Source organism: Orcinus orca, chromosome 1 (genome assembly GCF_937001465.1).
Source record: "Orcinus orca chromosome 1, mOrcOrc1.1, whole genome shotgun sequence".
NCBI lineage: Eukaryota > Metazoa > Chordata > Mammalia > Artiodactyla > Delphinidae > Orcinus > Orcinus orca.
In genome coordinates this window covers 162,234,697-162,260,261 of record NC_064559.1, presented here as the reverse complement: position 1 = coordinate 162,260,261, position 25,565 = coordinate 162,234,697, and the positions used below count along the sequence as shown (strand labels likewise).

General features: G+C 44.1%; 1 protein-coding gene and 1 long non-coding RNA gene across 18 annotated transcripts in view; one reads left to right on the top strand and one right to left on the bottom strand.

The window, feature by feature from the left end:
* FGGY (FGGY carbohydrate kinase domain containing) overlaps window positions 1-25,565 on the top strand; it is a 450,202-nt gene that overhangs the window by 313,518 nt on the left and 111,119 nt on the right. For 10 of the 17 annotated variants that reach the window (XR_004485339.2, XM_049697009.1, XM_033435388.2 and 7 more), the window contains 3 exons: window positions 8,199-8,273; window positions 14,097-14,217; window positions 20,255-20,349. Coding sequence is in view for 16 of the 17 variants with exons in the window: in XM_049697009.1 (XP_049552966.1) it covers window positions 8,199-8,273; window positions 14,097-14,217; window positions 20,255-20,349 (291 nt within the window). In the remaining variant the exon portion in view is untranslated. Of the gene's footprint in view, window positions 1-8,198; window positions 8,274-14,096; window positions 14,218-20,254; window positions 20,350-25,282; window positions 25,411-25,565 lie in introns of those variants that run through there. The other 7 variants (XM_033435392.2, XM_033435387.2, XM_033435389.2 and 4 more) reach the window with 4 other exon arrangements.
* LOC117202853 (uncharacterized) lies at window positions 3,421-14,161 on the bottom strand. Its single transcript, XR_007471357.1, has 2 exons — window positions 14,054-14,161; window positions 3,421-3,745 (listed from the first exon to the last, which is right to left on the bottom strand). It is a non-coding gene; the product is annotated as an uncharacterized LOC117202853 (long non-coding RNA).

The window sequence follows — 25,565 nt, the reverse complement described above, 5'->3', positions numbered from 1 at the left end:
CATGATGGAGCTGGAAGCTCATGGGCCAATTAAGCAGCCTTTGAGTGATATATTTTAAGCCTTGGAAACACATGGACTCTTTGATACGAGTTTGTTGATGTTTTTGTTATGATATGATGCTGTTTTATGTACCATTTTTTACATATTGTTTTTCCCTATGAAAAATTGAATCCTATAATGAAGCTTAATGTCCTCAGTATCGTTTAACTGGTTTTGGATAATGTATTTTTTTATTGAAGCAACTAATTTACCAGCTGGTATTGGGATTTGTAATACGTGCTGTTTTTTCAGGGACTGTGATGTACCAAACACCATGGTAGATGCTTTCCAAGCACCATCACCAACTTCCCTTATAACCCTGCAAGACAGTGTAATTACTGCATTGAAAGGAATGGAGAATCTGAGGGTCAGAGAGTCTAAGTAATTTACTCAGAGGAGAAAAGAACAGAACTGGAAGTAGAACCCAGTCAGTTCAAACCGAGGTCACTGACATTCTCTGAGAGGAAAAAAATGAAAAACTAGATCTTTATGTTTTTGGCATTCCTTCGGCTCTGTTTTCAATATGTCTGAAATATTTCTCCCTCATTTTAGTGATTTTTTTAAAAATGATTTTGCATTACAGAATCAGACTTTTCTTTCTTAGTGCTTTTTATCTTCGTTGTGTACACCAAACAACAAATAAAACTGGGGGTGAGAGGGGTGATGTGGACTGTGGACAGGAACCCTTCCCAAGGTAGTGTATAGTGACAAAAGACTGAGGAGTGGGACTTCCATGGCAGTCCAGTGGTTAAGACTTCACCTTCCAGTGCAGGGGGTGTGGGTTCGATCCCTGGTCAGAAAGCTAAGATCCCACATGCCTCGTGGCCAAAAAACCCAAAAAAAACAGAAGCAATATTGTAACAAATTCAATAAAGACTTTTATAAAATGGTCCACATCAAAAAGACTCTTTAAGGGCTTCCCTGGTGGCGCAGTGGTTGAGAGTCCGCCTGCCGATGCAGGGGACATGGGTTCGTGCCCCCGTCCAGGAAGGTCCCACATGCCGCGGAGCGGCTGGGCCCGTGAGCCATGGCCACCGGGCCTGCGCGTCCGGAGACTGTGCTCCGCAACGGGAGAGGCCACAACAGTGAGAGGCCTGCGTACCGCAAAAAGAAAAAAAAAACTCTTTAAAAAGAAGACTGAGGAGTGAATCAGGTGGAAATCTGCCAGGAAGACCCCAGGAGATAAATAATGAGAAAGAATTAAGGCAAGAGGACCAAGGATGGTATCCAAGTTGGTGTGTAAGTCCAAGACAGGGTTAGATGACAGCAAGTGTGGACCAGGACGGTTGACCAAAACAGCCTGGTTACACTGGTGCAAACGTGTGTTAAAATGACTTAGATTTAGAGCATCAGAAGCAACGCAGACAAAAGCGTGAAGTGCCTGGTACATCTGGAAAACAGCAAATGGACCAGTGTTAAATGGTGTAGAGTTCACCAATAGAATAAAGTTGTGAGGGAGAATGTCAGTCCATCATGCAGTCGTTGTATGTATATTAGTTGTCTGTTTCTGCTATAATAAAATACCACAAACTTAGAGGCTTAAATTTATTATCTCACCGTTCTGTAGGTCAGAAGCCCAAGCTGGGTCAACTGGTTTCTCTGCCCCTGCTTTCACAAGACCAGAACCAGGGGCTTTTATCTGGAGGCTCTGGGAATAATCTGGATCAAACTTCCTCAAGTTGTTGGCCAAATTCAGCTCCATGCAGTTGTAGGACAGAGGTGCCTGTTTCCTGGCTGTCAGCCAGGGATCCTCAGCTTCGAGAGGCCACCCACATTCCTTGGCTTACTGCCCCCTTCCTCCATCTTCAAAGCCAGCAGTGGTGGATCAGGTCCTTCCCATGCTTTGAATCTCTCTGATTTCCACTTCTGCCTCATCTCTCCTGCTTTATTCTTCTGCTGTATCTCTTGACTGACTCTTTTGTCTTCCTCTTCTGCTTTTAAGAGTTTATGTGATTACATTGTGCCCAACTGGATAATCCAGGATAATCTCCCTATTTTAAGGTCAACTGGCTAGTAACTAGTTCCACCTGCAAAGTCCCTCTACAGCAATGCCCAGATTAGTGTTTGAGTAATCAGGGGATGGGGACCTTGGGGGAGGGGGAAACATCTTTGGAATTCTGCCTATGACATTGTATTAACACATTTATGTGCATTTCCCATTTCTGGGTAAGTTTTCGGCAATGTGTCCATTCCTGATACTGATACCTATAAATATTTTCAGGGAAATTTGTCCCCCTTTCTCTTCCAGGCTGCTGACTATCTCAGACCTGTTCTCCAGTCCCTGGCCTCTATCCAGAGGTTTTCCAGAAATCTCTCTGATCCTCCTCATTTCCTTGGTATCCGGTCATCAGCGCCTCCTGCATTATTGACTAAACAAACAGCATTTTTTTGCCCCTTTGTGTTCTGAAAAACTTTCAATCAATTCCCTTGAGCCTTGGATACCCCCTCAAGCTCTGACGACCTAGAAAATCTCAGGACAGGGAATCCTGTTTTCTTGTCTTTTGTAATCTTTAGAAACCCCTTGAGATCTATTTCTAAGCCTTTTTTTTTTCCTTAGCAACATATAAAACGACTTAAATTCTTTTAACAACTAAGAAGGGAAAAACTTAGCTAACTAAATTACTGATATATTTGTTTATAATCTCAACTACTCCAGGGCATATGGACATATAATTCACAATACCAAGGTTTAGGGCAATCATTTCTATAATTTATTGTGCATTAGGACCTTGTTAAAAATGCAAAATTCTGGGCCCACACCAAAAGTTCAGTAAATTAGGAGTTGGATCACAGGAAATCTGCCTTCAACTCAGATCCCGGGAAAGAGTTAAGAGATGTGCCTAAATTCGCACAGCTGCCAAGTGGCAGCAGGATTTAAGCTGAAGTCCAGGATGTAGATCATCTGTCTTTCCCGTTCACAGAGTAAATGGAAGTGTGTAGGTTGATAAGGACTAAGGCTTCTCCAAGGAGTCCTTGCAAGTGAGTCTCCCACTGTCCTATTCCTGGGTGCTCATCAAGGGCACACTGCTCCTCCACACTCCTAGACATCCAGACCTTTCTCCTATGATCCTGATGCTGACGGCCAGCACACTTTCTACCCTACGTTCCCCACCCTGTACAACCACTGGTCTTCAGTGCCCATCGCTAATACCCTGACAGTACCCACAGCCTGTTGCAGGAGATCCTTTATTGCTGTATCCCAATTAATGAATGGGGTTGAGCCCCTCATTGCACTTCAAGAGAAAGGGAGTGAACATTTATTAAGAGAAAAGGAAAGAGAATGAACATTTATTAAGCACTGCAAGTGTCTAGCTCTTGTCGATTTGGTACGGCTTGCTGAAAAAGTAAGAGGCCGTGCAAACGGTAGCTCATTTTTTAAAATTAATTAATTATTTTTGGCTGTGTTGCGTCTTCGTTTCTGTGCGAGGGCTTTCTCTAGTTGTGGCATGCGGGGGCCACTCTTCATCGTGGTGCGCGGGCCTCTCACTATCGCGGCCTCTCTTGTTGTGGAGCACAGGCTCCAGATGCGCAGGCTCAGTAGTTGTGGCTCACGGGTCTAGTTGCTCCGCGGCATGTGGGATCTTCCCAGACCAGGGCTCGAACCCGTGTCCCCTGCATTGTCAGGCAGGTTCTCAACCACTGCACCACCAGGGAAGCCCAAACGATAACTCATTTAATCATTAAGCACCTTGAAGTATTATTATTCCTATTTTACAGATGAAAAAAAAAAAAATGAGGCTCAGAGTGGTTACAAAACTCACAGTGTCCTGCAAGCAGTTAGAGGGAATGTTGAGATGTAAAGCCATGTGTCTTACTCCAGAGCACATCATCTTTCTGTTCACCTACACTTCTCTTCTAAGCTCAGAAATCCCAATAGTGTTTACATAAACATTTTATAATCATTATCTAGGAGGTTGAAATTGTCCATTGCAGTTCACATCTCTTTGGCCACCATATGCCACTTTCACACACCTCTAAATATTAACTATGAGTGTTTTCTATTACAGTCCTCTTTTCACAATAGCCAAAATAAATAAAATGTGCTTACCATTGCAACTCTCCATGGGGCTTCCCCACACATTTCACTCTCTCGCCCAAGCATTCGAAAGAGACACGTGCACATCTATAAACAAATTCCTTCCACTTATGCTTCCTTCCCAGTTTTTCTTACTGATAGAGCCATTCAGCCTTCAGCCAAGGGTATAGGCTTCTCTGACCTATCCCAACTTTCTCGCTGGTTACAAAGCTGCACCTGTCCCAGGACATCCCTGACATTCTCAGGGCACTGCCACCTGCATACCATGACAGCTCCCTGAGGGTCCTCTGTAGCCTCCTGAGTGGTCCACATGGCAGGCACTCCTTAGAAAGTTCATTCTTAAGCTGACTGCCATTTGATTTTTGTCAGGGTGGGGCTGGGATTCCTGATACTTGAGAGAGAATCAAATGATGATCTGCCCTTCTGGTGTCTCCATTTGCAAATCAGGTAAGATGTCAAGGAAATAGGGGTCCTGGACCATAGTAATTTCACAGTTTAGAGAGGTGTCTTTCACTGAGTCACATTTCAACTCCATGGCCCTGGTGTTAGTGGTGAGGGAATGTTGGAAAGAGCTATGGGAGAACCATGTTTGCTTATTTATTCCCTTTGGATACTGAATACCTTCCATATGGTGGTCCATGTAATAAATTCCTTCTAGAAATTCTTCCCAGGAATAAGTTTGTCTCTCTTGAAGCATAGGTATGTTTCATTTGTCATAAAAGAAAGGCTACGTCATCCATTATATGTTCCTCTTTTGCCATAGCTACTAGTAAGCAAGCTCAGGAGTTAAATTTAGTGCTCATTTACACTGATGATCTCATTCTCAATTTCTGAAGACAAGAAGCTATCTTCTCTTTCCTTCCTATGATTTTGAATCTCTGAAGGCACTAGAAATTTAGAGAAGGGCCCTTGACATCTTTTTGCTTGAATATCAGTACTTTGGGGAAGTTCTCATGAATATTTGCTGGGATTAAGGAAGCAAAATCTAGTGATATTTTACCCCTCCTCTCTTATGGGTTCTTACTAATTGAGAAGAATATCAGAGCCAGTTATTGTCAATACAGAGCCCTGGGGTTCCTAATAACTTAATAGGAGAATGACTCTTTTTTTTTTTTTTTTTTACATCTTTATTGGAGTATAATTGCTTTACAATGGTGTGTTAGTTTCTGCTTTATAACAAAGTGAATCGGTTATACATATACATATGTTCCCATATCTCTTCCCTCTTGCGTCTCCCTCCCTCCCACCCTCCCTATCCTACCCCTCCAGGCGGTCGGTCACAAAGCACCGAGCTGATCTCCCTGTGCTATGCGGCTGCTTCCCACTAGCTATCTACCTTACGTTTGGTAGTGTGTATATGTCCATGCCTCTCTCTCACTTTGTCACAGCTTACCCTTCCCCCTCCCCATATCCTCAAGTCCATAGGAGAATGACTCTTATATAAAAAGTCAAATTCCTCCCCTACCCCCATCACAGTTTATCCACCTCTGGCACTCGGGACCCTCCTGTGGATGGACATGTGTCTGCCAAGCAGACACACACCCAACCACGTGGAGGGTCACGGCTTGATTCGCATCTCATTGATGACCAGCGATAGGCGGCCAGAGGCAGCCTACCTTCTGGGCTGGCTCTGGAGGAGAGCTCTAAACTGTGGCCCAATCAACTTTCCCAACAGACCACCAACAGAGATGCTGTTGAGGCCAAGCCAGTTTTGGAGATGAGTTAAAGAGAGACCATTTATGACTAGTGATCTTTACCCAGGACCAATGCACGCCCTGGGGCTGGTTGCTCACACAGGGTGTTCAGCTGAGGGGGGCATAGGGCAGGGCTGACATCCTGTCCACTCTGCTCCTTTTTAAAATTCACTCTTCCAGATGGGATGCCTTTTGCATTTAGTCCATCTGGAGGGAGCACCTTTTTCTAATTCACACGAAGACTCCATATAAGCTACAGGGTGACTACTTTTACTCCAATCTCGTACAAGCCACTCCTCTGATGAGGAAGGGTAAGTGTGGAGTTTAGGGGAGGGGGTAGAGCATGCAGTAAGCAACTAGAAGTGATGGTCCAGTGTTTTTCTCTCTTGGGGCATGGAGGAAATATACCCCTCCACCTCTGTGAATATATGAGGGGCTGAGGTAGTAAATACTGTCCTCTCATAATTGTATAATATGACAGAGAAGGATAGGATGTTAGGAGAGAGAATGGTGTGCAGAAGGAAAAAGGAGCATTGAAGTGTCACTTACACATTCAGCAAATATTAACTTAGCGCCACTATGTGCCAGGCGCGGTGGCAAGCATGGGAGATACTGTGGTGAGTAACACAGTCTGTTGGGACACCTAGGTTTGGGCTTCATGAACCTCTGGACTCTCTCTTAAGCAAATTATTTTCTCCTCTGTGAAATGAACTTCTGTGATATCTGTGTTGCTCATGTTCTCCTAGTTCTAACATTCTTATTTTTCATTTAGGTCTCTAGGGACCTTTCTGAGAGATGTTCCTTCACAGAGTTATTGGCTGGGGAACATGCATCTTTAGAGCTCCTTTCTGATTTCTCATTCAAACCTCTCATGCTCCTGTGTGTTCAAATCAAAGCCGTTATTCTCACTGACTGACCCCATGATCTTCCAAAAAAAAAAAAAAACCTATCAGCAGGTAGCACTACTGAATTTAGGAATACCCCCTTCCGCCAACTTAGATGAGTAATCAGAACAGCTGGAACACAAGTTGCTAAGTGAGGACAGGAAAGACTAGACACTGGCGAAGAAAGCAGGGCTGCCCCAGGCAGAATCACTCATAGAAGACAGGGAAGGTGCTTCTGCTTCAGAATGAGGGCAATGGGGGGAGAATTTTTCACATGATCAATTTGCATTTGAGAATAAGCACTAGCTCCCTTGTAGAGAGGAACAAGCACCATTAGAAACAGGAAGGTTTGATCAGGAGCTATTTTAGCAATCGGGAAGGATGCGATGGAGGCCTGGATTAAGGAGGTGAGTGACAGTGAGGACAAAGAGAGGGGATGGCTTCAAAAAAGATTCTGGAGCTCAAATGTATAGGACTTGGAGACTGATTAGATCCTGGAAGGGAGAGAAAAATCAGGGGAAAGTGTTCCCAGGTTTCTGGTTTGGGCAGTGGAGTGGTATCTGTGCCCTGTAACAGGCCAAGGCTGGCCCCTTAATCCCCGCTGGGGGTGGAATCTGGAGAGAATAATAAATGGGGCTGGAGCAATGAAGGACAGGGACCTTGGTAGACCACTAGGCTCTCCTATTTTAGTACAGACTGCATGTCACCTCCTCATTGAACTCAGGACCATATACACTGTAGGGCCTGAGAAAAAGTATGTTACGTGAATTAATTTTGTAATGAAAATCTAAAGTGAACTCTGGCATTGATGCCCACCAACTTCAGACTAGGCTTGAAGAAACCAGCAGTCTTCACCCTCTAGAAATGTCCCAAGTGGACACCACCATGAATGGGAGACATGAAAGTGAGACTGTGAACAAGTCTTGAAACCACCCAAATCCAACATCCTGTTCAGTTCTGGAATCTCTCAGAAATTGACATACTCCGTATAAGCATGTGGTTCCGATTGACTCTAATGGGATTCCCTGGTAAACCACAGATTCTAAATTATCCCCTAGTAGGTATCACATTTATAGTAGACATGTTATTTTACTCTGAATACCCCCTGGATGCTGGTCCACTGAATTCTGACAGTAGCAGAACTAGGAATAATCACCTTTTACTAGAGTGCCACTGCTACGTGTTCATCTCTATAAGCCAAAAAGAATAGGTGTTTGTAATAAAAGAATAATGTTTTTAAAGAAGAAACATATTTAATTCCATGCTAAGAAATATCAAACACAATCTCCTAAAAAAAAAAATGTCCTTATAATATTTGTTTTATTTTTCTTTAATCCAAGGCAAGGCATTTTCTTTGGGGGAAGAAGGGATACTTTTTCCCAGGTCTGGAGATTAAACAATTCAGTAGTCACTTCACGTTCAGCTTACAAAAAGGGGATTTGCATATGAACTTGTTTCGGCAAGAAAACACATCTGAACGTGTTTCATGGGAACTATCTCTAACCATGGCGCCATCTCCTTCTTTTCTTTTCTTCATCCCTACAGGTCACCGGATTGAAACTATCTCAGGACCTCGATGATCTTGCCATTCTCTACCTGGCCACAGTTCAAGCCATTGCTGTAAGACAATTTAATGCCATTTTTAAAGAGACTTAGATCTGTTAACAAACTTTAGACCACATACTCCCCAAGATACATCATGTGCTTTTGTGACAAAGATTCTAGGGAACTTGCCAAAAATAGATGCTTGTTTGTGCAGAAGGAAATTCTAAAGGTCTTTACCTGCTTTACTAGTAGCCTCACATAGCTGAAAGCTAAAAGGAGTTAAAAGCTTTGAACATCATGCTTACCATCTATGTAATTTGTCTTCTAAGTTCACTAAATAGAAGCAAGGAAGTAGATGCCATGTATGCTTGCATTAAGGAGAGCTGGCATTAAGATGGTCCAAATTTATAAAACACGTGGTATTGTTCACTTTGCAAAAGGATCCAGTCTGGGGTTCCTTTAAATAGTAAGCTTCCTTGGAGCATGAAAATGTTTATTTTTATAATTAGCTGCTCAAATGAGAGGTTTGGTTGGTTAGGGAAGGAGAAAGGGGGGAATTTAAAGTGTTAGAAGCTTCTAAACTGAAGATCAATCAAAAATGAAAACAAACTCCTAGAAGCCCAAACATCATTGTCCAGGGACTCTTATTCTCTAGAGGTGATCCATGAGTGAGCTACAGAAGGGTTCTAAACCCTGAAATCACACACGAAAGTTTGCACGTGTGTGCGTGTTAGAAATTGCATTTGAAGGGAGTGGGTCATGCCTTTCAGGATCTCAGAGCTGGTAGGAACCCCAGGATAACAGTTAATCCAGTGAGGCTTAGCTGATCTGGAAAGAGAATTGGGGACCAATAGAAAGGAAAAAATCAGTTCACTGAATTCAGAGTCAAAATTTATTTTTCAGAAATATACCTATTTAAACAAACTACTTTTGTTTATTCATGCTATATGGACATATTTATATGCTATTCAGTCTCTTTCTCCACATACCACTTTCATATCCTCATTGCTTCAAATAATAGAATTACATGCATTTTTTTCTGTATATCCATGTCATCAACAAAATTGCTTTTCTTATGTTTAGATTTATCCAGGTACCAAGTACACACAATAAAAGAGCAGAACTGGCCAACTCAATTAGATGAAACAGTCCTTCTTAGCTTATAGACCAATTTGACTGTATCTTCCTGAAACAACTATCTTATTAACAGCCTGTCCAGTTCAGTAATATCAGTCAGCCTGCTTTATTTATGGTAACTTGGTCAAAAAAAGACAATTCTGACATCTATCAAAATGGCAGGAGTTGACTACCATGAAAAAATGAAAATGGAGAACAAAAATACGCATCAGTAATAAAGACAGTTATTCAGCAATCCTGCTTTACAGTAAAGATAATAATAATATTGATAAATAATATAGTTTGGGGATATTATGTACCAGGAACTATGCCAAATATTTTACATACGTTATCTGACTTTACCTTATGAGGGAAGTATCATAATTCCCCTTCCAAAGATTAGAATCTAAGCCTCAATGAGATTAATTAACTTGATCGGTTTCATAGAGCTAGTAAGTGGCAGAGCTGGGATTTGAACCCACAGCTTTCTAAAACAAAACTAGGTACACGATGAATTGAGGAGCTTTTTTTGTTTTTGTTTTGTTTTGAATTTTTGAATTTTATTTATTTTTTATATAGCAGGTTCTTATTAATTAATCTATTTTATACATATTAGTGTATCTATGTCAATCCCAATCTCCCAATAATTGAGGAGCTTTTATTTTCTGATCTTAATATCACTGTGTGAAAAGTCTTACTATGGAATGAGCCACTTGCATTAAAATAAATAATCCTGGAAAATCAGAGCTGTGTGAGGCTCTTCCTTCTGAGTCCATGCTAAGAGGGGGACATGAAGAACGAGACCACACAGATGAGCCAAGGGGCACCATTCTGTGATGACAACCCCTGGTCCCTCTCACTGACACCCACTCTCTGTGCCAGGCACCAAACAGGGTACTACACCCACCTGTGAGTAACCCAGTCAGTAGGTGGGATTGTCCTCATTTTACAGACAGAGGGAACACTGCTTGCCAGGGTCAAACAGCTAGTGTATGGTCGAGTCAGAATCTGAACCTCTGTCTACTCTTAGGCTTCTGCTCTTTCCACGTTACCATGCTGCAATTTTCTTTGATCGCTTTGTAAAAGCTTACATGATTGAAATAAGCCTTCAGGCATTCCTGAGAACAGTTTTGATTTGACACATCTTAGACAACATCATTAATTTGGCCAGGATTGTCTCACAGAGGTCCCCTTACTGGTAAGAAGTCCAAGAATGTATAAATTAGGTTAAACCTAATGCAGGCTGAGGGCTGGGGAGGGCTGGGATGGGAGAAAGCCAACTGCATTTTCCCAAATACTACACACTTGGAAAATCAATTTTGTATGTAATGGGCCGTACATATATTAAAAGCTATCATATTTATTCTGTCCATTGTTTTAATGACCTTTATAATACCATGAAGAGAAGGCAATTTAAGACAGATTTTTCGATAAGGCTATGTTGTATAGTCAGTTGAGCTGTGAGGAGTTCAGTCTGTTTTGCAAAAGTATCTGGGCATTCTGATCTTTTAGTGCCTTTGTGCATTTTAATGTGCATTTTAATGAAGCATTCTGATAACAGATATTTTCCCATGATGTTCACCTTGAAAAAAAAAATGTGTTCATTGACTCTGAATATAGCCTTTACACCTATTTGTTGTGAAGTTAAAGTTAAGCAAATTCTTCTCTGTAGTAATATCTACGGTTGATATTTTGTAAGAATGGGATGAAATTAGAGATATTGTAATGAAGTTAACTTGGGACTATGCAAAACCCTCCATGAAGTGAAATTCTCTCTTGACCAAGCTTAATTGAAGGAACTGTCAAACACCCAGTTTATTCATAGCCTGTTCATCTATAGCTTTCTTTGCAGAATAGACCCTTAAAAAGTACTATTTGCATTTGAAGTCTCTCCATTTGCATTTGGTTCTGTACATTCCCAGTGGAATAGCCTAATTTTAATTTAAATTTCTCTGTGAAAACATTTTTTCCAGAAAGGTGAGCACAAAATCATTTTAGCACAAAGCCCTTTGGTGGGGCATTTAAGGAGGGTGGAGTGTTTCACACAGTGGCGTCTGGGACACCGAAAGGGAAGGCCCTGTAACTAACCGGGCAGCCCGAGTGGGAAATTCCTGCTGACAATGCCACATGGGAGAGAGACAGGCTGTCACAGCCCCTCTGGAGCGAGTGCCTCTTGTTTGGATTGCTTCTTGCCTTTTCCCAGGGAATGTGCTTTGTGTTACTCTCCTCTCAGGCCTACTAATCACATGAGCCCTCAGGTCTCTGATTTTAGAAACATCAGAAATATCAATTTTGCATGGCATTTCCACGCATATTGGGAGGCAGCTTCCCCTCCCCTAAGGCAGATTGCATGGCTTTAGGCAAACTATAGAAATCCTAAATGGGGATAATAATATGCAGTTTTTGAGTGTTTCATGAAATTAGAGGTGATATTAAGGAGCATAGCAGGATGCCTAGCATAGAGCTAACAACCAGATTGGCTCTCATTTCTAAACACCCTCCCTGTACTGGACACTCCTATGAGCTTCAGATACACTGTCTACAGCAGCAAACTTGTAAGATAGATGTTACTGTATTTCAGCAAGTCTAAGACCACATTTTAAATTTTTGTTGCATGTTAGCATTTCAGACAATCCATGGAGTTATCAAATGAAAAATATGGTGTTATTCTTCCCATTTTTAAAATGAGAATTGAGTCATGGAAAGGTTAGGTATGGATTTGATTCAAGAAATAGGTGAAATGCCTGAATGCCATCCCAGCTTTTTTTAAATTCAAAAGCCACGCTCTTATCTCCTGCAGATTCATGCCCCTGGAGTACACTAGGGTTACCTGGAATCCACCGACACCAAATGATCCATGGTAGATGTAAGGGCATTTGTAGAACGCCTGAAATTAGTTATAATATTATTTTATATATGACTCTTTTCTGGGGAGGTCAGTAGGTTTTATCATATTCTCAAGAGGGTTCATGACCCCCCAAAAGCTTAAGGAAGAACATCTGGGGGTAATCAGCCATGTTCAATAAGCAGGGTCTGGCCGCATAGGGTACAACATGTTTTAATTTTTTTTAACACACGACATCTGTGGAGGATCTTTGGAGGCCCAAGTTTTACCTAATCCATATTCTTACCAGATTCACTAATAACTTCAACAAACCTGAAGTCTATGGGCTGGAAATCTTGGTTCTGGACTGCCCCCATCCCTCATCATTTACTACACAGCAATCAGGATTTCACACACCCCTGGTCCCCAGATCACCCTCTAGCGCTGCCTCTCCCAGAGGCACCCCCTGGCCCCAGGGAGACAGCTCTCCGGAGAGTCCTGTGAAAGAAGCTTCTACATCCCGCCCCCCCACGGGGGTCAGGGGAGCATCCTGATAACTTCCCAAACCCTCTTCCTTTACTTTGGTTAAGCCTCTGGTGCTGCATGCCCTCAGGCTGAACTGTCTTCTCCTCCTCTGTGCACCTGAACACCGTCTTCCCAGCACCACTGTCACACCTTCAGCGAATCTGTGATACTCTTCTGTCCAGCCCGAACCCCGCCTTCTTGGTGGTGGCAACATCTCTGGCCTCCCAGATCCTTGACCTCCGTATTCTCTCTTGACCTCCTCCTCCCCCTTGACCTTCTCCTCCATCCGCTTCAGCCCCTCACTCCCATGTGCACACCTGGGACTTGGTCATCCCCCAAAGTTGCTTACTCCCTGAATATCTCAAGGGCTATCTTGCCACCAAAAAACCCTCTCCCTCATTTCTCCCCAGAGCCACTTTCTCAATCATCGCCATGCGGCTGCCTCCTGAGGTCATATCACAGTTCATCTTTTTTGTTTTTAATCCTTCTCTCAAAAAAAAAAAAAAATGATGATTTTTGGACTTCCAGTTTTCGAACTTCCTAGGAAATTATGATTTTTTAGATACTCGAATACCCTAGCCAAAAGTAATGACTTATACATTAAGATTCACCTCGATGACCCTGTGGTAGCAGTCTCTTGTCAAGCATCAGTAATTTTTACTTTAGTGAACTGAGCAAGACAAGAACGATAGATAACACATTTTCAGAAGAAAGGAAGACACAAGGGCTGAAATGAAAATATGGTGAAGCCATAGCATATGGCATGTGGTTTCTGCATCATCCGAGATCACTAAGGACTGACTGGGAATGGATTCTGGCACTGGAAGCCTCCTTATTAGAACCACTACCTGGTTTCAGGTGGTAACAAAGGTTCTTTTGCCAGCCTGAAGTCTTGTGTGCTACCTTCTTTGTGCAATTCAAGCCCTCTTTCCATGTTTCTGCTGCTGAGTTTGTTGGTGCCATTTCCAAGGAACAAACTTCTTTAGTTCCTCTTTAGGGAAGGGAAACTGACTCAGAGATCTCCAACTGTTATCATTGGAGTAGAGCTGCCAATGACTCCATTCCCCATACCTCATGGAGGACCTGGGCCATAATGGACACTCATCAAATATGTATTTGAACGAACTGTGTTAATATGTACCGTGTTAACATTGTCAACTCTTTTTGTCAACATTGTATAACTATTGATAGAAGCAAATGGTGCAATGATTCAGAAGATTTTGGAGTCAGGCAGGCCCAGGTTGGAATTCCCGCTCTGCAACTTAATATAATGGTGTGATCACGGGCAATGTAATCTTGAGTCCTGACTTTCTGAGGTAGTGTATCTAGAGCTCCTAGTGCGGCATCTAGTACTGGGTAAACACTTAGTAAATGTTCCCGATCAATTTACCTTTGCTACCGTACTGATGCTTTCTTCTGTTCTTCCCTTTAAGTTCGGGACGCGCCTCATTATAGAGGCCATGGAGTCAGCAGGGCACTCGATCAGCACCCTTTTCCTCTGTGGGGGCCTCGGCAAGAACCCCCTTTTTGTGCAAATGCATGCGGACATTACCGGTAAGTCTAAGAAGAAGGAGAGAAAGTCATTGTAGGCTTGGCGGCAAATGGGCGTGGCCAAGATCTAGACAGGGTAGAGAATAGGAAGATATAAGTAGTGTGCCAAATTATTTTGAGTATTTATGTTCAAATGTATTTTTTTTCTTAAGACAGCTATGGTTGTCACAGTGGGGAAAGTGACTTCTATGTGTAGCTAACTATTGGGTCGTGGTAAGAAATGAGACACGAGAGGTCAGCAAGGACTAGATCTTAATTCAAGTATTTACTCAACAGTCTTGAGTACCTCTTCTGATCCCCCCCACTGCGGGCAGTATTGAAAATACAGAGATGAAGACATGATCCCTGCCCCCAGGGAGCTCAGGGGCTATTGAAGAAGGCAGACAGCAGACATGTCAAATCCAGTGTGGCAAGAGCTCTGAGTGAGAAAAGCACAGGGTATTGGGGAAACCATGGGCCACCTCGCCCTGGTTTGGACCTGTGACGGTGCACAGCAAGTGACTGGAGGAAGTGATAAGGAAACTGTTTGAAGAAAGATTGCAGAGCCCAGCCATGGTGGAAGCTGTGGGTGTCTGGCTGCAGATGGGGGTTTGGACCCTAAGACCCCCAAGATCCTGTGATTCCTTCTCGGCTCATCAGAACCAGGGATCGTGACACAGATGGAGAGAATCCAGGGTAATGGGCTGATCTCTCTGTGATATGAGCAGACAAAAGCAGAGCAGGATCTGTAGTGCAGACTCCTGGGCCCCAAGGAAGGAGCCCCACAGGCAGGAGGCTTGCTGCTGTCCCAGAGGCTGGCCTGCGCTTCCATCCCTCTAGACCTGTGCCCTCATGCCGCTTGCTCCTTTCTCTCCCTGTGTCTCCTGGGGACTGATGTCCCCCCTCCCTACCCCATCCCGGGGTGGCCAGGTACCAGGGCTGGGCAAGGATAGGGAAGTAGGAGAGAACTGGACCCTGCTCACAGTCCCACCTCCAGTCTCATCTGAGCCCACCCTCCACTGGCCTCCATTCATCATGATCTCTTGCTGTCCCCTGTCCCCTGGATTCCTTACCTCTGACAGCTGGGTGGGTCCAGGTTTCTGCCCCTGACTCTCCCTTCCCCCTCTAGGCCATGCAGATCCCTGCAGGTGAGAGCTTTCCCGATCGTGATGGGCAACATTTACCCCCTGCACATCGTGAGATCAAACTAAATACGTTACTGATCCCCATCTTAGAGGTACGGAGGCTGAGGCACAAGCCAGAGAACAGTATCAAAAAGCACACAGTCTAAGGGTAAATATATAAAAATAAGTATAGAAATGACTACCATTAACCACGCTCCCACTCTGTGTTGACATGAATCACCCTATTTACATTTAATCCGCACACACCACCAAAAGGTAGAAATTGGTGTCCCCATCTTACAGACAAGGAAACAGGGTCAGGAAGGTGAGTTAAATTAACTGTCCGACGTCAGACACCCAGTAGGGGCAGGACCAGGATTGTACCAGGTGTGTCCAGGCCCAGCGTCCCCTACACTATGCTCTGACCCAGGTTTCTTAACTTTTCTGCCCGGTTTGTAACCATTTGATGGTGATGACTCCTTTCCTAAAGTGTCCAGAACCTATGGAAGTAGGCCATTCTGAGGCAGAAAGAAGAAAGACGTAAAAAGGAGCTCAGATTACCTTCGATTTTCCCTAGGAGAAAAGCCATGACTACATTTTATCTCAAAGTCAGCTAGCTTGTTCAAGTACGGTTCAGACTTAAAATCTGATCTGTGAGTGACTTTTTAATTTCCAGCCTCCAAATAGCCACCAAAACTTCCTACCTGGATTCAGGAGGGGAGAGAAAATCAACCTTGGCTAACACATCACCCAAGGGAATGGGAAACAGGGCCCCCAAGAGCAGGGTAGCCTGTGTGACCCAGGTCCTGACTCTGCACCGCTGCTCCAGCCTTTATGAAAGTGAGTTCTCTTCCAGGCCTCACACCCCTGAGCTGACTCAGAAGCAGGGGTGCAGTGGCTTCAGAGAAAGTTCTGCTTTGGAAACTGTTCTCCTTCAGGCTCATGAATGAAAAGGCTGTTAATCGTTATTTGGATTCCAATTGAAACTGGACCCTTTGTCTCTGACTATGGACCAGTTACAGTTCCGGACAAAGGGGCCTTTTCTTTGGCCTGAAACTCCTCTGCCTTGGGAAGCCGGTGATTGACAAGTGATGGCAAAGTGCATCTGCCTTTAAATGCTTTGGGTTCTGCTAAACTCATTAATGCGTCAGATAAAATAGTTCACATTCCAGGCAAAGCTGCCTTCTTCCTCTCCTTCACCCAGCATTCTGAGAAAAGAACACATTTGCATTTGTTTCTGCAAAAGATGGGTACACAAGCCGGGGGTGTATAGGTAGAGTGTTTGGTGCCTTTAAACGTTGTAATTGCTCTAGTTTTCCTGCAAAGAAAGCTGTAGAAAGAACCATAGACCTGGTACATGATTCTCAGGAATAACATGTGAAAAACACGGTGGGATTTGGGAGATGCTTTGGAGATAGTGTGGAGTAATGGAAAGAGCAGGGGACCAGCTCTGTGACTTTGGGCAAGTTGCTTTACCTCTCTGAGCCTCATTTCCCTCTTCTGAAAGGTAGAGATAATATTATTTCCCTCATATAGATCATGCTGAGGAATACATACTCACACGTTTGTGGGCACCAATCTCTGTGCTTCACTTAAAATAGGTGTTCAATAAATGTTAGCTCACTTCTTCCCTGAAGGCAGCCCCACGCCAGAAAGGTGGTGCATTTCAGAAAAAAAGAAGTTAAATATTTTTTAAGCAAATCTTTGCCATTTGGGGAACAGTCTGCTCCTGCTCTGGGCAAGCAGGGAGAGTAGGGTTTTGCCAACTTGGGAAATGTCCTCTACGTGAGGAGGAAGAATCTCGTTGTACCCTGGGCATATAGTTAACTGTGGTTTCAAGAAATGCTTGGTGTGTACTAAGTAATTGTAGGTTTCCCTCACTGACTTGGGACTAAATGTTCCTCCTGAATTTTGTTTTGTAGAATTCTGGCAGTTTCCTTAGGGGTTTCCCTCTTGCCGCCTTATTCATTATTTCACTCATTTACTCCTTCATGTATTCATTCTCTGAGTACACATGCTGAGCTTGGCGCGAGCATGCAAAGAAGAACAATAACGTCCTGCCAAGAGGGCCATTACAAACAGAAAAGTGCTCTCGTGCTCTGACCACTGTCCAGCGAGGACGGGGTACCCAGAGGACGTTGGTGGCAGCGTGAGTCAGTTCCAGGCAGAGAACAGATGACACACTCAGATTGGATTAACTGGAGAACAGTCGAATAAAGGGTCTATTTACAGAGGTGTGGGCAGGGTTGAGGGAAACCCCGGTCACCAGGTGGTACCGTGGGGCTGCCCGCAGTCTGACCACCCCTAGGCTTGCAGGGGCTGGGGCAGGAGGTGACCCACCTGAGACTGAGGGGCTATGTGAAGAGGGGCCTCGTGGCTGGAGACGAGCTCAGTCCAGGATGTGGCCGGAGGACAAAGGGGCTACAGACTTGGTCCACACGGCAGTGTCCCAGGACCCAGAACAGGTGTTGGGGCCGAGGTGCGAAGAGGGTGGGAATAACTGAGATACGGTAAACATTAAGAATCATAATAGCTAATGCCAATTTAGTGCCTCCTCTAAGCACTTTTAACCCTCACAGCAACTCTGTGAGATCAATGGAAGTTTAACCTCATTTTGCATCTGGGAAAACAGGCACAGAGGGGTTAAGTAACTTGCCTAGGATCACACAGCTAAGGCAGGGAGGAAGCCAGAATTCAAACCCTGGCAGCTTGGCTCCAGAGCACTTTGGGCTGCAACTGGAGAGCTGATGGGGGATCCACCCGGCTCCTCTGGTTGCCCGTTCCCAAGGAGAGGGGCCTGTGAGTAGTTCCTCCCTGCTCAGAGCAGTGAAGCTCTGACAGGGTAAGGAGGGCTAGGAGGCAAACAGCATGTGGAGTGCTGTCTTCTAAAAAGTCCCAGGGCCATGGGATGGTCATGGTCACACCCCCGTCCCCATGATCCCCAGACTCTGCAGAGGCTTGCGGTGCTCTCTCCTGATGCAACCAGCACAACCCTTCCACGTGGCCTGGTGTCTTTCCTGCCCCTCTGGATGGTTGATGGGCAACCCACCCCATCCTTTCCCTGTGGTCCACTTTCCAACCCAGATGGAGTGCATGGAGGAGGGCTTCACCCCTCACTGAGATTCATCCTAACAATAGAGGCCACCACTCTCAGGGGCTTATCATAGGCCAGGAAATGTGTTAAGCCCCATATGTGCCCTTTTTCATGGATCCTCACAGCAAACCTGTTATCATCCCCATTTTACACAGGGAGAAACTGAGGCTAAAGGGTTTAAGTGACTTGCTGAAGGACACAGGGCTAGTGGAACCAGGTCTGTGCTTTTCCCAGAGACCCCACCCCACCTGATACTTGTCAGCAAAGTCTCCAGTGCTGGCCCTGCAGTATGGGGCTGGTATTCCTAAGTCCACTGGGATATGTGTGGGAATTCTTCCCCCCACCCCCTTTGTCTGGGATGGCTGGGGCAGCTGCCCCAGCCCTGGAGTAGGACAGTGAGTTAGGAGATGGTGGGAGCACAGAGGAGGATGTGTCAGGGAACTCTTGCCAGAAAAGATAGGAAGAGAAATCCAGTCTTTGGAAAAATAATGTCTTGAGTAGAGGAAGATCTCACAGGTCTGGCCACAGAGCTTACCTCTGTGGAGTTTGCTGCCATCTCCTGATTAGCAAATATATTTATATTTTATGTACGTTTCATTTCATATACACACACATATAAAATACTAAGAATTCTAAATTATTCCTATTCACCTTAAGTCCACTGTGAACCTTCAGCCTCTGGGAGTTGTCATGTGGAGTGTTCCTCCCTGCCTGGTGGACCCCTACTCATCCTTCAAATGCTTGTTTAATCCTGAGCTCCCCTGCTCTGACCCCCTTCCCCATCTCGAAAATTCATTCGTTCATCATGTAAGCAGTTACAATGTGCTAGACGCCGCTCTCAATTCCAGGGATTCAGCAGTGGACAAAAAGTCCCTGCCCTCATGGAGCTTAGGTTCTAGCAGGCAAGACAGACAGTAAACAAGAGAAGTAATAGCACGGTGTTGGAAGGCAATGAGGAAATCATGAGGCGGGTAAGGGATGTTGTGGGTAAGTTATCATTTCACTTCAGATGGTCAGGAAAGCTGCAGTGGGGAGGGATGTTTGCACAGACTTGCAGGAGGGAGTTGCCATGGGGACATCTGGAAGCAAGTGACCCAGACAGAAGGAACAGCACAAGCAAGGGCCCTGAAGCAGATTCAAGAAAGGGCAAGGAGGCCGGGCAGTGTGGCCCAGAGGAGTGGGGAAGCCAATCAGGGTGGGAGAAGTGGCACGGATCCTGGAGGGCCTTGTCAGCCTTGGTAAGGGCTTTGGCTTGTACTCTGAGGCCCCTGAAGGAAGGATTCATCACACCCTCTCTCACTACTTCCCTTTCCTTAGTGCATCTCAGTTGGAGACCCAACCCCCTGTATGGCCTTTATCTCTCTCTCATCCATCTCCCCTTTGAGACCTGAATAGCAGGACAGTCTTATTCATCTCTATATCACTGGCCCCGCAGAGCACTTCGTAAATGTTTGTTTAACTGCTTAAAATGGCAGGTAGCAGCTAGCAGAAGCCTGGAAAACCTGGGCAGAAAGGTCTCCTGAGTTCAGATACGTATAGATAGATAGATAGATGATTGATAAATAGATAGATAGATAGATAAATATAGATATAGATACAGATATAGATATAGATATATGGTGCTGGCTTCCAGGGGACCCTTGGCTACTGCAGCAGCAGGCAGAGGCAGTGAAATCCTTTAGAACCAGGTAATCCCAAAGAACAGGGAACTGCAAGGGGGAGGGGTGGAGCACTGCTGCTGCCTCTGCATCAGGTGTTTGTGCTGCTGGAGCTGCTGGCCGGCTCCCCGCGTGGCCCCTGGCCCTACTACTCCCTAACCAAGGTGTGGCCTTGTCCTGCGCAGGCATGCCTGTGGTCCTGTCGCAAGAGGTGGAGTCTGTTCTCGTGGGTGCTGCTATTCTGGGGGCCTGTGCCTCGGGGGATTTCGCTTCTGTACAGGTACGTGAGGACCAAGGGGTGGGCCATGGCCCCTCCCCTGTCTGGGGCTGTCCTTCCTCTTGACAGCAGCTCATGTCTTGCAAAGCACACACAGGATATAATTAAGAAATGATAGGTTCCAGCCAGGGAAAGCACAAACACTTCTAGCCTCACATATTTTTTGCAGTTTTCATTTGACTTGGCCTCCATTACTGTCAGTTGTTCTGTCTTTCTGTTGGTTTTCTTTTTTTCTCCTTCAAAATAGCTCTTATATTATTTCATTTGAATTTCCCCTTGACCATTTTTCTTTTAGCAAGCGAAGCAGGTAAGGTACAAAACAAATTTTTCATGTGAATTTCTGATTTGTATTTGCTTCTTTCATCTCCATCCACCACTTTTCAAATACCTCTGAGGTCTCTTTCAGCAAGGTACACAAATGAAAATGTTAGTAAAATGGAGTTAGAAGAAAAAATAAGGAACAAAGATATAGGAAGAAGGAAACAACTCGATGGCAATGATGGAGCAGACAGTTTGACTCTGAGCTTCCTGGCAGCCGAGACAAAAAAGAACACATGATAAGTTACATAATTCTTATTTTCAAAAAGAGGAAGCATACTAGTTTCTTTAGGACACAAAGCTTCTCCTACCACTGAATTGAAAAAGACATTTCACATGTGGGTTTTATGGAGAGACTTTGAGTGGTAAAATAATAGGATTAACAATAGGTTTACAAAAAGGTAGAGAAGCAGTATAGTTTAAGGCTGAAGGCACAAGCTCTGAAGTCAACCCTCACTTGACTTCCAACTAGTTCTGTAACCTGACCGTTCTGCTTCCACTCCATTTCTTTATCTGTAATAATGATCAGGAGCACATTATGAGTTCTTTCTCTGGACCGGGAATGTACGTTCAGTCCCGCAACAGCTCTATAATTCCCATTTTATAGTTGAAGAACCTGAGGCGAAAAGAAGTTAAATAACTTGGCTTACGTTGAAGCAGCTAGTAAATGCCAGAACCAAGAAGTCTGGCTCCCAAGTTGTAACTGAAAGTTGAAGAAATATTTGTTCAGCTGAGTCACCAGAGAGCTTAAGTGACTTGCCCACGGTCTCAAAGTCAGGACTAGAAGCCGGGTTTTCCACCAGTAGCCCAGTAATGAGAACCTTATTTATTGTGACCCTCTTATGTACCAAGAACTATGCTAGGTGCTTTTCATATAACCTTCCTGCTACCTCTCACAACCCACACAGGCAACAGAGATCCAGAAAGATTACGGAACTCAAGTGTACACTATTGGAAGTGGTCACATTCAAGAGTCTGATACCAATATCTGTGCTCTTTGTGCCACATTTTGGGAAGTGTGGTGCACGGCACCCTGCCAAGCCTCTCAAATTGATGCTTGTGAAATATCGCTTCCAAAGAATTGAACCCACTCGTGAATGCTTGTGGATCTTAACTGGAGTTTTTAAACAAAGATGGTAGAGTTGAGTTTTCAACTTTTTTTCTGGATTTTCTGGTGCTGTCTCAGAAACATCACATGGAGATATTTATTTATTGTTGAAATGTCAGTGACTTGTCAGTTATTATTTTAATGTGTTGATTTATGAAGATGTTCTCATAACTAGGTGCCTTGCGCTTCCTGGGACAAAGCGTAATTGCCAAAACAGAACAGTAGAGATGCTTAAAGGCCCTGCGTAGGTTAATGCATATTATGGACTGGAAGTTTCTGTCCCCTCAAAATTCAAATTTGAATCCCTAACCCCACAATGTGATGGTATTTGGAGATGTGGCCTTTGGGAGGTGATTTCAATTAGATGAGGAAATGAGGGTGGGACCTTTATGGTGAGATTAGTGCCCTGATGCGATGAGACACCAGAGCTTGCTTTTTCTCTGCCATGTGAGGACACAGCAAAAAGGTGGCCATCTGCAAGCCGGGAAGGGAGCCCTCACCAGAGCTCAGCCATGCTGGCACCTTGATCTTAGTGCCTCCAGAACTGTGAGAAAATGAATTTCTATTGTTTAAACACCCAATCTGTGGTATTTTGTTATGGCAGCCCAAGCAGATGAAGACACCTCATTGAATCTTGACAGTCTCCCTGCCTGCGGGAATAAGGCTTTTTACTCCTGTGTTATACATGAGGAAACCCAGGCTCAGAGAGTTTTTAAGAAGTTTGCCCAAGGCTACAGTTAATAAGGGGCAGAAGCAGAATTGAAATCAAGGTCTCTCTGGATTATATCCTCTGTTGATTTTCATTCTTTTTCTACTTCAGTCTAATTTTTTTTCTTTTTTCTTGAAAAAAAAATTTGGCTTCTTAAATATTCAAAGGTGAATTTTCTGAAAAGAAATGTCATTGGTCACAAATCAGGAGACAGTCTGCCACTGAAACAGAGTAGTGTGACAAGATCTGGCTGCTTTATCAGATACTTCATACCATGCCTTGTGGCACCTCATTGACATCTTAGTCAAATCTGGAGTTTCTAGCTCTGAGAAGTTTCCACTCACTTCTTCTCCTAAGTGGAAACTGAGCTTCATCCCACACTGACATCTTCTTCACTACATAATATTTTCCCTTAATATTCTGGAACAGTATCTAAGATATGGTAGATCAAAAATTGGAATTGTTGACTTGAGTAGCAGCTGCAAGGCCCACAAAATCTTAAAGACAAGTTCATGTCTCCTATTCGACCCGAGGAATTATGTGCCTCTCCTGACTATTTTTAGGAGACACTGTAATCTAGTAAAGAAAGCCCCCAGGTGCCAGAGACCTGAATCTTACCTGTCATCACATGCCTGAGGGAATCCATGTGGTCTTAACCTCTGTGCATGGTTGTTGTACATCCTCAAACAATGTCACTTGGCCTCTCCAGGTGCTCGTTTCATTTGTTTGTTTTATTTCCTTTCTTAAAAATGTTTAAATAAGAATTGCCATTCGTGTGGAACTGCTGAGATAGAGCCTTTGAAAGATTCAGTGACCTCCGTGAAGCCCAGGTATAATTGTCAACATTGTAATAATGATTATGTTTGGAAATGTAAATGCATGTGAACTTGGCTTCATTCACCCCTCTCTAAAGAAGAGGTGCCAACCTATGTGCCCCAGGCCTGGAGACCAGCTCAGGATTCTGGCAAGTTGAGGTGAAAAAGAATTTCTTCCTCCCTGTGATTCATATTTTTCAATCTGAACTTCAACACAGTTTTTTCTTTGAACTTCATAGATCCTAGCTTGATCTTCAGGGTGCCTGCCACTCCTTCCTGTAAGAAAGCTGAGCAGAGCTTGCCAGCAACTCAATGATTCCAGCAGGCCAGATGTTTTGTCTTCTCATAGACCACACATCTGGTCGTTGGATAAAGGATTTCACTTCTTATCTGGATGGGCAGACTTTGGTAGACTCAGCCTGAGTCGTCTCCTTCAGATGAAGGAAAGGCTAAGAAGACTCCAGAAGACCCAGGCTGCAGACCTAGAGAAGAGTCCTACGTGCCCAGGGAGACAGGGTTTCCCAATGTCTTAGGCCCATGAATGGATGACTTCAGCCAGGGGTAGAGCGCTATACCTTCCTTTGGCAGTACCAACAGATCAGAAGGACTTAGAATTGTGGATTTTACTTACAGCTATTGCAAACTTCTATATATTTGAATTCTGGGGAAAGTTTATCAGCTGGAGGGAGAGGGATAGTGGATGGAATTTTCTGATGGGGGTATTAATGGAAGAGATTGGTCAAGTACAAGGTCCATTGCTATTCCAAATTTTGAAGCCTGCTGACGGTTCCTGCTTCCACCTCTTGTTCATTTATCCATTCATATTCTCATCCTCAGAGTCTCTCTCTCCCTCTCTTCCTCTGCCCATTCCTACCCTCCCTTCCTTTGGACAACTAAAGTCTTCCTGCTCCTATTCCCTTTCCAAATTAGGATCTCACAAAGGGTAGTTATAGCCATCCATCTGCATTAAAGAATAGAATGACTAATAATATCTTAAAGAATTGTCCCTCTCCAGAAATGGTGTTCTCCTTTCAGTAGTTTTCAAAACTATTCTTCTATTAGACAGTGTGACAAGTATCATGTCACAGTTGTCTTTGTATCTGCAGCTTAATAAAATGGAATCAAATCACAGAGATGCCATTTTCATGGTAGAAGTTCAGCTATTGAGTAAGTGGGAGGGGATGCAAGGAAGGAAGTCTTCCTCCCTCCTTAGAGTTATCCAGGCGGTCTTGGCATCTGTGGCCTTTCCACCTGACCACTCCCCCATCCCTAGAATGTCACCCATCGCTCCTCTGGCCATCAGTGTGCTCCAAAGTGATCCTCTCAAATTCTGAATATCCTGGAAAGCAAATAATTATCATTAGAAGTTGGGAGCATCCCGTAACAATCCCCTAGGCTCCCAGGCCCTGGGAAATTAACACACTGGAAAAAAATCACTTTATGAACTATCAACATGCTTACACTTCCTAAGCACAGACGATAGAGAGGTTCTAAGAAATGCAAAGGACACATAAAGCAAGAAAGCGGTTTCAAGATGCCGTGAGAGAAAACTCAATCCAATGGCAAAGAGGCAGAAATACAAAATGGCTTTCCACTTTCTGCTTTCTTCAGCCCCTCTGCAGATGTCGTTAGCTTCCTGTAATGTCTTATCTTAAAAGAAAGCTTTTTTCCCCCCAAGACTATTTTTATAAAATAAGCTTTAATTCTAACTGTGCTATTGATATTTATCTTGACACCCACCCTTGCCCCCCCAAAAAAAGCAGTAGAGGAAGCCTCTGAAGCAAAAATCAGCAGAAGGAGACAGTGACAAGAGATCAAAATGAATTCAGCCATCATTTTAATGGTAGTACCAGGGTAAAGAAAATAAGCCCTTGGAATCAGCCAATTAATCAAAACCTTTTTTCCTCCTACGGTGTGAGGGTTGCCGCCTCTGTAAACCATTGACTCCGTGCGTTCCCACCATCAACTTTCCCTGTCACGTTCCAGACAGACTCCTGTGTCTCGCAGACCAATGCATCTAAGTGGCCAGTGGAGAGCGGTGATTACTCACCCTTTCTGTAATGTGTGCCCACAGGATAAACTATCCGCGCTGACCGCAGTGGTCTACCCTCAAGGTCAGTCCTTGCAAACATCCTCACTGCTTAGCTGAAGCCTCTCCTTCTGTTCTTTTTCATGACATTTCCTTCATTTAGAGCCAGTTTCTATTCATCACCTATTATGTGCTTCAAAGCCTGTTATTTTTTTATGCTATACAATACGTCTCCATATT